The 12,216-nt window shown below is 30.8% G+C and overlaps 1 protein-coding gene across 1 annotated transcript; it reads right to left on the reverse strand.

Annotated features, from left to right (window-relative positions):
• Positions 1–336: 336 nt before the first annotated feature.
• Positions 337–1,348, reverse strand: LOC18053793 (ethylene-responsive transcription factor ERF003). Its single transcript, XM_006450254.2, has 2 exons — positions 1,171–1,348; positions 337–1,068 (listed from the first exon to the last, which is right to left on the reverse strand). Exons 1-2 carry the CDS (start codon positions 1,251–1,253, stop codon positions 573–575), a joined length of 579 nt encoding a protein of 192 aa, XP_006450317.1. The 5' UTR covers positions 1,254–1,348; the 3' UTR covers positions 337–572.
• Between the last annotated feature and the right edge of the window lie 10,868 nt (positions 1,349–12,216).

The raw sequence follows: 12,216 nt of genomic DNA on the forward strand, positions 1-12,216 counted from the left end.
GTGACAACGCTCTCTCTCACATACTTTTTGTTGAAAAATTAGAAACATTAATTAGGGTAGTGTATGGGAGATGTTATACCAAACAACGCTACATTGTAAATATATCTTCTGAATTAATTTATTGTTGTCGCTTAGACTTGTTTCAAATTGAAGTGTCATAAATTTTAGTCTACAACGGCTGTAAAATGGAAACATTAACTATTGGATTCGTACTTTCGTTTTTTCTTTTTTCTTTTTTTGAATATTTTCATTGTGAGGGCTCCCCTGCAGTTGAAAAAGATTCTTTGTTTGTTGATTTTTTACTATTTGGTGACAATCTTGGCACGGCATTTTTTCAACTGAATTGACGTTTCTAAAATGAAGTCACAAAGCGGATAATAATAGCATATATTATAACATAATACAACTGTACATTAAGCTAGCTGCTTCTTCAATGGGTCACTTAGAAGATAAATTCTAGGAACCGAAGATGATCTAGTTCTGGTGGTACACTTAAAAATAGACTCTAAAATGGCTAACATGGTGGGGGGTTAAATTAGCAGAATTGGAACAAACAGGGTGCATGAGCTATATCACAGAGCCTGTGGCGAAACAACAGAACAGAGCTCAAGTGAACCATAATCAAGCAGCTCCTCAATCATTTGCTCAATGTGATCATCTTCAAGTGGTTTGAACTGCTGGGCAATTTCAACTTGTTCCTTTTTCACCGCCCGGTTAATTGGCTCAGTGCTCCCTTGCACTTGCATTGGTCTCATTTCTAGCAGATGCTTGCCCATTTCATTGACTCTTGTGGCATTGCCACTGGGGGTTGAAACATGTGAAGCTGGCGCTTTTTGAGGCTCATTTGCTGCTGATGATTTGGTCATTTGAAGTGAGGCCATGTAGCACCTATGCAGCTTTGCTGTCAAAGTTGCCGAGAGAAGCTTTGATGAGGATGAGTGCGACGCGTTCGGGTTGTAAGGGAAGTTGGTTCTGGCTCGTGGTCCGCACATAAGCCTTGCAGCTTCATCATAAGCTCTTGCAGCGTCTTCAGCTGTTTCAAACGTGCCTAGCCAAATTCTAGTCTTCCTGCGAGAGAAAAAAAAAAAAAAGGACGAAACGTTTCCGTCAGCACAAAAATACAATGCCCGAAACGCGGTTGAAACACTCGTTCAAGAGTCTTGAACTTACAAGAGAGGGTGGCGAATTTCCGACACCCAAGAGCCCCAGTGCCTCTGTCGAACGCCCCTGTATCGCTGCTGTGGTCTGGCCATGTTAGCGAAAGAAGAAACGTTTCTTTGAGAAAGTGTTCGTGAAAATGCCTGAAGGAGAGTGGTGCTAGTGAAGAAGGGGAGGGGGGGTTTTTGTAGCTGCGTTTGTTGACAGAGATTTAAGAAACCGGGACTCTTTTTCTAAGCCTTCTCTGCTGTCTGGCACCAAATTGAGCAAATGGGTCCCATTGAGCTTTTTTTGGGTTCTTGCCCTTCTTTTTCTTTATTAATTATGCATTTATATTAGTTTACAGTTGGCTTATTTGCAAGTGATGATTGTTGAATTAATTAGGCTTGGGTAAAATAAATTTCAAACTGACCATATACAATTCACATGGCAACAATACATAATAACTTTTGTTTCAAAAAATTATAATACCCAACTGTGCTTTATCACCATTTGTTTTTTCCAATAAATCTAAGGTCATATTCTCATTACCTCATAGATTTGTATTTTGTCATGTGATCCAGTTTTCAGTTTGGATAATGACAGGTCTTTGCTTTGAGCATAACAATAAAAAACAATAGGCCAATGTCGTTAAACTATATGATCTTTGAACAAAATATAATCATATTATATATATATTTTTTTAAGGGATAATCATATTATGTTAAATTAATACGAAATTGCAATTAAGATCTTTAATAAGGAATCTTTGAAGTTTATTTACAAGGATTATGGGCGTTTTTCATTACAGTAGATATGCAACAATATGGAATATGGGAATCAATTGTGCTCTAATAGTATGATTGAGTCATTCCTTTTTTGGACATATCAATTGAAGAATCTTAGACCAAAATTATTACCCTAACCATTCAAATCATTTGTTCAAATCTCATGCACTATTATCGGATCAATTTGCACCCAGAGCAACAATCTCTTATATAAATCTTTATATATCTTTTTCTGTTGATTAATAGATCAAGAAATTAAAGCTATGTGACGGCACAACAAGAAGAATAGATCTTTCCTCCAAAATAAAAATTTGGACTGCTTTGCAAGTGGCCCATTTGTATCACTGCTAGTCACTTTCATCTAGTGGTAATACAATTATAATAACATATGGCTTGCAGTGATGATAATTTTTATTTGTATAATTGATGCTGATTTTGAAGATAATGGGCCAAAGATATGGAAAAAGCATGCATGTTTTACACACAGAAATGGAGACATTATAATCAACTAAAACAATAGTTCAAGTTCTATGTTTCCAGTTTCTTCATGTTCGTTGTTCACCCACGTGCCAACAATGCTTCCTCCATGCTTTGGATAATCGATTATTCGATATGTATATGCACAAAGAAGAGTTCAATAAATTAAAATATGAACGATTTTGCAACTTTTTTTAATTTTATTTTCAAGTAAAGCTCTAGCTTTTAAAAAATTGAGATATTTAGTTAATTCTCAGCCATCAGCTGCTATTTCTGACTCTTTCGTTCGCTCGATATCATCCACACGGTGAAGGGTGAAGACTGAAGAAGCAGAACCGTGTTCATTGCAAACATTTTTGGCATTCAATATTTCTCTTTCTATCCTGACAGAAGATTTGGCCAAAAAATTGTCAGTTGTGTTGTGCTTTCCATGGCAATTTGGCAACTACCATCTTATCGTTTTCCGCTGCTGCATGTGAGCTCGTAAGTCATAACCATTAACCAAGTTCAGATTGAAGTATCATAACTTCTTATAGTTATGAAAATGAGTAAAATGAGCAAATAAAATGAGTAAATTCTCAGTTAGACTCTACGATAGGATATTATTTCTATTTACTTACTGTCTGCTAAAAAAATAATCTCAAACATTCATGTTGTTATTTCTGATAAAATAAGAGCTGCTTTTTTATTAATCTCTAGAGTAACGGCAAGAACGTTTACTATTTGTTACGATAGAAATAATTTTTTTTCTCTGAAAGAAGCTTCATTTACTACTTACAGAACTTACAGAAGTAACAATAATATTAATATTTCGAAATGCGATTTTTTAAAATGTGAGGACCAGCTGAAAATTAATGCCTAAGCATAAAGATTAAAAGAAACTTTACCCATATAAAATCCGTGCTATAACTGAAAAAAAAATATGGATATTCATTAACATGCCCTAATGCACCAATAAAGTGTTGGCTCCATTGGTAATGGAGTCCCCTTAAGTGGTTTGATTGGGTTTGCTCCCCAGTTTGAGTCGCAGGGAAGTCGCCTTTGTTGGGAAAACCTGCGCCTCCCGGTTCGAGCGGGGACTTCTAATCTGGGTTGTGGTACGGGCTTAAAGGTGCCTCCCACAGTTGAAGCCCTTCTCAGGATACCTCGTAGTTAAGACAAAAAAAAAAAAAAAAAATTAACATGCCCTAATGCTAGTGATCATACATTTTGCGAAACAAAAGCTGAAAAGAATCAAACGAGCATTCTCTTATATATTTTCACATGAACTTTCAAAATTTTGTACGGTACATTTGAGTCAAATGATTTTAATTGAGATCCATGCAGAATCTCTTATTAAATAATGAATATATATAATGTTGATCTAGTGCGCGATGTTAGGTATAATAAGTGTTGATTGAGAGTTTTGTACTATGGGTCGCACAACCTCCAATCGTAATTTGTTAGGCGCAATGTAGCTCACCATAACGTATGCGATGTCACACACTAGATCAAATATATATAATAAGTAAATTAAAAAAAATCAAAAAAAAGTTTCAGATAACAACGGCTACATTTTAGAAATGCTTTTCTTTATCAAGCACGTAAGAAGAGGACAAGGGAAACAACAACAACATAGCTAGATGCGTATTGACGAGTTAGAAAGATTGAAAACTTTTGTCTGAATCTTGGTTTACAGCTAACGTTAGATTGATATTTATGAAAGAAAAAATAAAATAAAAAATAAAATTTTGCAATTTTTCCTAAAGAATAAGCTTCTTAAATTTTGCTTTCTTCATCCCAGCTTGTGCAGATCACATGCGCACAAAGGGCTCACGGAATTGTGCATTGATAGCTAAATTTAATTTTCTTTAAGCTAAAATTTTGCAATTTTTCCTAAAGAATAAGCTTCTTAAATTTTGCTTTCTTCATCCCAGCTTGTGCAGATCACATGCGCACAAAGGGCTCACGGAATTGTGCATTGATAGCTAAATTTAATTTTCTTTAAGTTTTGTTGGGATGAGAACGTTGGAATTTAATATCTCCATCAATTACAAGCATTGTGTGCGTCATCTGTTTTTCTATGCTGCTACCTGCTTGTTTCTTAGCTTTCCCTTTCAAATGACATATTTTTATTTTCGTTCAAGCTAATTAAATCTACCTTGTCTCTATTAGCATTTTTTTTTTGGGTATCTGAAACTATACAGCTTGAAATGTTCTTTCCCCCCCTCAGATTTTTACTTAGGAGCTGTGCGATTATTTTATTTCTAGTTTGGTTTTGTTTAGAATAGTTGTGTAGCAATTTTTTTCCCCCTCGGATTTTTGATTTAAGTAAACTCTTCCAACATTAAATTAAAAATTCTCATTTTAATTAAAAAGTTCTCTAAATAAATGAAAATCTCTTTCCCAGTAAAAAAAAGCTTTATCTTCCTAGAATCTAACGGGGAAAAAATCAAATGTGTTTTTAGGAAGTGACTGAAAATAATGTTAGATATACTAAAAATTTGCATGAATAATTTCGTATTAAGTGACTGAATAATTGATGAGCGAATTTGATCTCATTCGTACATTGCCATGATCAGTTCATATATATTAATCAGCAAGTGAATAAAATAGCGAGAGTGGTGTAATACTATATAATATAAATTACTTTATGATTGTCTATCATACATTAATAATTGTTCCATAGAACTGGAATGTGTATATTTAATAACTACATCTAGGAATAAGCTTATAAGATTCTGAGGAAAAAAAAAATTATCCTGGTCTTATGGGCACTAATAGTCAACAAAGATTTAATCACCTAGTTAGTTAATTTAATACAGTTGGTTAGTCTAGCTAGACGCGGTTTCGTTGCAAACCAAGAAAGAGGATGATTGTGATTTGTGAGATGAATTGACGTGATAGAAAATGTTTTATCCTTCAAGGTTCCCCAATTCCGAGTACCCCCGCAGTCTATGGGATTTGCCCAGCCTGTTTTTTTGAATTTTGCAACCACATATTAGACCACAATAAACTTTATTCATAATTAACATTTTATTAAAAGGATGCATCCAAATCCAACTCCATGTGAACGTCACTAGTTTCTCTTAACTTCATATGTATTTATTTCTTCATTAGAAGCTGAAATGAAATGTATTTAATTTTCAATGGAAAATCACAATCCAATTAAAGGTTTTAACTCTCTCTCAACTCCCTAAATTGTTCTCTCAAGATTGGATGAAAAATGAGGGTGGGAAGCCCTCTTTATATAGCCAAAATTTTGGCTCGCACCCAAGACCCCTGTTTTTTTTTTTAAGGCATTTGTATGTGTTTTACAATGAGAAATCTATTAATATGTAAAATTAGATGATGACTATTAATATTTTTTAAGGCATTTGTTTCATCACATTGTGAGGAAGATGACTATTTAGTTCTAATTCTTGAAATTAAGAGAAAAATAGAATCCATAATTTATTAAGACTCAAACTCATGTCCTCAAAATTTTTGAAGAACAAGACCGCACGACCCTTTGTTGGTTAATCAAGACCCAACTAACAAAAGCTAACAACATTGATAAAAACATATATAAGAAATGAATCAGAAACAAAAAATAAATGTGCTAAAATCCACTGAAGAACAAGACCACATGATTTCATTATTCAACACATCAATGTTACAAGGCTTTGGAGCTTATTATAGAGAACAAGATAACACAACTTTCACTTATTGACTCTTTCTCTGTAGCCTCGATGAGATCTGCAAATTTAGCACATCAAATAACCTTATAAAGGTCGTTTTAATTTACCGAAACTAGAAAGAACCAGTTATTTTTTAGCAACCCGGGCTAAGAGCCAATTTGGAATTGCAGTTGCAAATTAAATAGGCTGCTTTAACTGTGCGGATGCAATAAGTTGCTGAGTAAAATGTAATTTGGTGTTTGTTAAACTTTGTTGTTATGGTTACTGTGAGTTTGAATAGCAGTGAATATACATTTGGTAAATTTGATTACGAACTTGTTGTTTATCATATAATGACCAAAATAGATAAAGTTTAAATTACCTTTTATTTTTTTTAAGAGTATGTTTAATAGATGCCTTTTTAAAACACATAAAATTATGTAAAGTAAGAAAAAAACTCAATTAAAAAAATATAATGCACTCCATAATCTGTTACATAAAATATGATAAAAATTCACACTAGTACATAGTCCAAATAAAATAAAAAAGTACTATGCGTTACATTTACATTAAGCTTGTTACAAGAAACACAATGACTATAAAAAAAAATATAAATAGATTGAACATTAAAAGCCAGGATTATGAAATTATTTTTAAAGTCATGGTTAACTTTCATATGAAATTGTTCATAGTTCAAACAAATTTACTTTATCATATACAAGCTTATTAAATCTTATAATAGAAAATAAAAGTAAAATATATAACATATAAACTTACTGGATCAAAAATTTAATAGTGGAGAGAATGTATAGTAGTTATGGTGGTAATTTGATTTTGATAGTAATATGATATCTAATGATGTATGTAAAAATAAGACATAATGTTTTTTAAATATTAAGGTTAAAATAGAAATTCTAAAAAGATGTGGTAGCCTATTTAATAAGCTACTTATGAAATTGAAAAGAACCACCTACCTACTTTTTAAAACTCCTGTCAAAATAGAGAAAATTATGAAATAAATAACTTTTACAAAACATATAAAATTATGTCACAAATTATGAACTAAGTAGCTTATTAAGGGTCAGTTTTGATTGCGGTTGCTGATTAAATAAGTTGCTTTGATTACAAAAACAGCTTGGTATTTGATAAATTGTGTTGTTGCGATTGTTGTGAGTTTGAAAATTAATGTACACGTGTTTGGTAAATTTTATTACAAATGTATTGTTTTATTATATAATGACCAAAATAGATATAAGTTTAAATTATCTTTTTTTTTGGAGTATATTCAATGATATTTAGACATGTTTTTTTCTTTTTAAAACACGTAAAATTACATAAAGTGAAAAAAGAAATTGATAAATTTATGTATACAAAATATGATAAAAATCACCCAAGCCCGATATGACCACGTTTTTTATTTCCTTTCCTTTTAAATTTTGTAACAGTTTTCGCAATTTAATTTAAAATCAAAAGCATCTTTGATTTGTAAAAAAAATTTGAGTTGTTATAGAATTGAATAATTTGAATTCAATGGGCTGTTACATTGTGAATAAATTTTGAGCTGTTACATAATTGAATTATTTTGAATTCAATGGGCTGTTACAGAAGCAAATAAAATAAAATATTCAATTCAAATATTCAATTTTTATTCAATAGTTACATACCCTCATGTATATAAAAGGCAGTATTCCTCTTTTGTTTTAACCACAACAAACACACGGAGCTTTTAAAAAATTTTCCTCCTCTAACGTTTTGTTCTGATAAAGATTCTACATCATTGTTGTTTGCCAGAATTATTTGTCTGTACTTGACAAATAATTTGTTTCCGTTGTATCATGAGAAACAGATACTAACAAACCTAAAACACCGTAATGGGCGGTAAATCTGTTTTAAGGAGACTGTTGTTTAAAAGACCTTGGGTTTTTTCTTTTTCTTTTCTTTTTGTTTTTCATTTTCTTTTCTGTTGTTTATTTTGTTGTTGCTCCAACGATTTACTGCAACCATGTTTACTAACTTTCACTTGTTGTTTACTTATATGAATTTATGTTCTGTTGCAATTTGATCAATATACTTCCAATTGTTGACTCACTAAAATTTTTCTATAATTATGGCGTATGGAAAAATAAAACATAATTATTTTTTTAAATATTGAGACTATAATAAGAACTTTAAAAAGGTATGATAGCTTATTTAATAAGTTGTTTATGAAAAGTAACACTACTTACTTTTAAAAGCTGTTGTCAAAATAAAGAAAATTATGAAATAAACAGTTTTTACAAAATTTATCAAATATTATTTTTATCACAAATTATAAAATAAGTAATTTATTGAGTTTTAACTTGATTCCCAAACCGAGCCCAAGTTTCAACCTCAATCTTAATCAATCTTAAATGAGGCTAACTGTTGACCAGCTTGACCAAAGCTCCTTCACATGCGCATCACGTGTAAACTTAAATGACCTCAAAACGACTAGACAACTACTAGCTTCTGAATTGTCGTCTATTGTGCTTAATTTCTAGCATGTGACGTCGCAGGTTTCCAGATGACCTATTAGTTGAATTCCAAAACCATAGATGACAATGTCATTCGCTCAGATTTTGAGACCGCAATTCAACTATACTCAAGCTTTTCATGATACCAAAAGAAATAATCTTGACATACCTGAAATGAAAGACGGGGCGAAATTGAAATAATGAACTGTTGAAACAAAGGTAATTTTCATAGAGACGAGACATAATCGAAATAATGAATTATTATTATTATTATTATCTTTTAGTAAAAGAGTAATATTATTAAATAAAAAGCCCGCTACAAATTATAGAGATTTTCAAGGGAAACTCTAGAAACCAAACAGTAAAAGACTCTGGGGACAAAGTCAATTTCGCGATATACAAGGCCATTAGATATGAACACAAACAATAATACTAAACACAAGTCTTTGATAATAACATCTATGCTACAAATTTACAATGAATTTTGAATCAGAATTCAATAAGATATAATAAGAAAAAAGAAAAGGGAAAGAAAATTGATGCTTCAAACGAGTTGATCAAGTTGAATAACAAGCACTGTTAAAAATGCAGTAGTCCTGATTAGATGGGGAATTAAGGAGATCATGTGGATCAGTTGCACAAAGCATTTAGAAAATTCACACAGGTCGTTTTCAGGCCATGTGCCACAAATTTTTATTTTATTTAATTTTTTCATAAACGAGTTAATTTCAACTCCGCGTTATTTGCTGACCAATTATCGTAAACTCCAAAAATAGTTCGAGAGTTTTTTTTTTTTTGAATAAAAATAGTTCGAGAGTTGAAACTTATGATCTGTGACTAATTTGAGATCTTAGCTTCTTGTGTAGATGATTTTGATTGGAGAAAAGTAGATTGCAGAAAAGTGAAACGTGGGGGCCTGCTAAACCATTTTAAGACTTATAGTTACCATGTTCAACCAATGAAATAAATAAAATAAATAAAAAGCCAGAACTTACCAATAAGAAAAGGCAAAAAAGAAAAAAAAGGCTATGGGCCATTGTAGATTGTGGAATTGGGGTCCAACCATTCCAATTTGTCTTGTGTCCTTTATATTTAGGGAAATTATTGTTTGTATACTCTTAATTTACTTCATTATAAAAAATACTACAACACTTTGAGGGTATATCAATCGTCCATCTTAAGTTGATAAAATATATCAACTGACCACCAAATCGTTAGTTGCCGTTTAAGTATGATGACGTCAGAAGGATAATTTAGTCTTTTCATATGATACAAGTGATAATTTAAGGGTATACAAGTGATAATTTTCAAGAGTAAAATCGTCAATTCACTATAATTCTATTAACTTTCAAACAACAACCAACGATTTGGTGGTCAGTTGATACATTTTATCAATTAAGGGTGGACGATTGATACACTCTCAGAGTATTATAGTATTTTTGATAACAGAGCAAATATAGGGTATACAAATGATAATTTTCCTTATATTTAAATCATATTAAAAGCAAAAAATAGTCGAATTAAACCAACTTATATAATTTTTATCGCACTCTTTTCCTCCGTTACAAACACTTTAAAATTACAAAAACTTAAAATTAAAAGAAGTAGTCAACTGTAATAGCGTAAAAATTTGATCTAAAGTAAACTTCATTCAATTTACAGTTTCATTTTGCTGAGAAGATAATTCTACGAAGTTTTCATAATCTATTAACATTTGAAATGGAAGCAGAGAGAGCAATTGACGAAGCTGGGTTTGTTGATGAAAAAAAGGGGTAAGCGACGGTTATTTTAGAGATTGTAAAAGGGGTTTGATAAGGGTAGTGGAGGGGTGTTAATAGCATCCCTCGCTGGCTTGTGCACTGGAACAATTTTAATTTTTTAAGCCCAAACATCTTCAATGGGCAGCCTATAAGTTGCTGCTACAGTTGTCTTGTTGATGGTGGACGCAGTCAATTTTATGTTGTTCGAAAATTATGTTAACACTAAGATTGGAATCCCCAATGTTATTGGTAATGGATAATTAGAGGTGTTCGCTGATCGGATTTTATGGATTAGATATTAATCCATATATGATCTATGATTTTGCGGGTTATAAATTTTCAATCCAATCCAATCTACGAATTGATTAAATTCAATTTAAATCCAATCCATACATCTGCGGGTCATATGAGGATTTGACCCAATCCATATCCAATCTACCATTTTACGGATTGGTTTGCGGACCGAAAATTTTTAATTCGGTCCAATCCATGAACTAATTAAATAAAAAAAATTAATATAAAAATAATTTTACTACCGATCAAATTTAAAATGAAATAAGATTTAAATAAATAAATTGTTTAAATAAAGGTAGAAAATACATTTAAAGTTTCAAAATATAACACACTAAAATGAAAAAAATCTCATTCGTTTAGGTCAGTACATGGAAATTAACTATTTAGGAAATTTTTAATTCTGTCAAATCCACGAACTAACTAAATAAAAGAATTTAATATAAAAATAATTTTACTACCGATCAAATTTAAAATTAAATAAGATTTTAATAAATTAATTGTTTGAATATAGGTAGAAAATACATTTAAAGTTTCAAAATATAACACACCAAAACGAAAAAAATTTCATTCGTTTAGATCAGTACATGGAAATTAACTATTTAGGAAGCTATATTTGTTTATTTAATTATTTTTTATTTTATATTATTATTGGATAAGATATAATATATTATTAATATAACTATATTTTAACTTATTTATTTACTAGTAAGTACTAATGCCATATTTATAAGTTTTATTTTTAATTACATAAATACTTTTTATTTTTTTTTATTCATGAATTTTTGCGGATTTACAGGAGTAGATTTATATCTAATCCACCGATTGCGGATTATCAAATTTTCAATCCAATCCAATCCATCAATTAACAGATCGGATTTTTACGGATTAAATTTCTACGGATCAAACAGATTGAGTGAATCAGATTAGATTCTGAACACTCCTATGGATAATGGTAGGATTTCAATATTTAGATAGTAATTTATATCCTAACTGATTTGAGATTCGTCTATTAAATGATATTTTATTGATTATAAACTTTAACATAGACTCCAATTTTTTAAATCTATTGAAGAGTAGAGAACTGATGAATTGCACTTGGGACATATTATCACGTCTTGATTTAGTGATAAGTTTTTGGTTCAATTAATTAAAAAGATTAGAATTAAATGACTTTAAATAGGTTCACATGGAATTCAATGTCGCGGGGGTTAAGTTTAAATAACAATGTATTTTTTTTAAAAATACAATAAATAATAAATACCAAAATACAAATTCATTAAAACATTTCATTCAATACATTTACAATTATCTCAATGTGTTTTCGTAGGTTACAATTTTTCAAGGATAATGTTATTATCAACACTATAACATAAGAATTAAAAACTCCCTAGACCATAACATTAATTCTTTCATCTAAGAGAATCCTAAAAAAATCAAAGAAGTGATAATCAATCAAGAGATGCTTACCTAAATAATGAGAGATAAAGTATAAATGGTGCGTTTACTAATCCGTAATCGGAATGAGATGGAATCGAAATGAGCTGAAATGAAAATGAGGAATATGAATCGGAATTTACTGTTTACTTTAGTCCGCCCATAAGACCCCCACAGCTTCGATACGGTAACATAA

The sequence above is a fragment of the Citrus clementina genome, unplaced genomic scaffold (assembly GCF_000493195.1).
Source record: "Citrus clementina cultivar Clemenules unplaced genomic scaffold, Citrus_clementina_v1.0 scaffold_1, whole genome shotgun sequence".
Lineage (NCBI taxonomy): Eukaryota > Viridiplantae > Streptophyta > Magnoliopsida > Sapindales > Rutaceae > Citrus > Citrus x clementina.

Excerpts from the sequence above, each read along its gene's own strand:
- LOC18053793 (XM_006450254.2), bottom strand. The coding sequence starts at position 1,253 with ATGGCCAGACCACAGCAGCGATACAGGGGCGTTCGACAGAGGCACTGG. Across the intron at positions 1,069-1,170 it reads GAAATTCGCCACCCTCTCTT|GAAGACTAGAATTTGGCTAG; the intron begins GTAAGTTCAAGA and ends TTTCTCTCGCAG.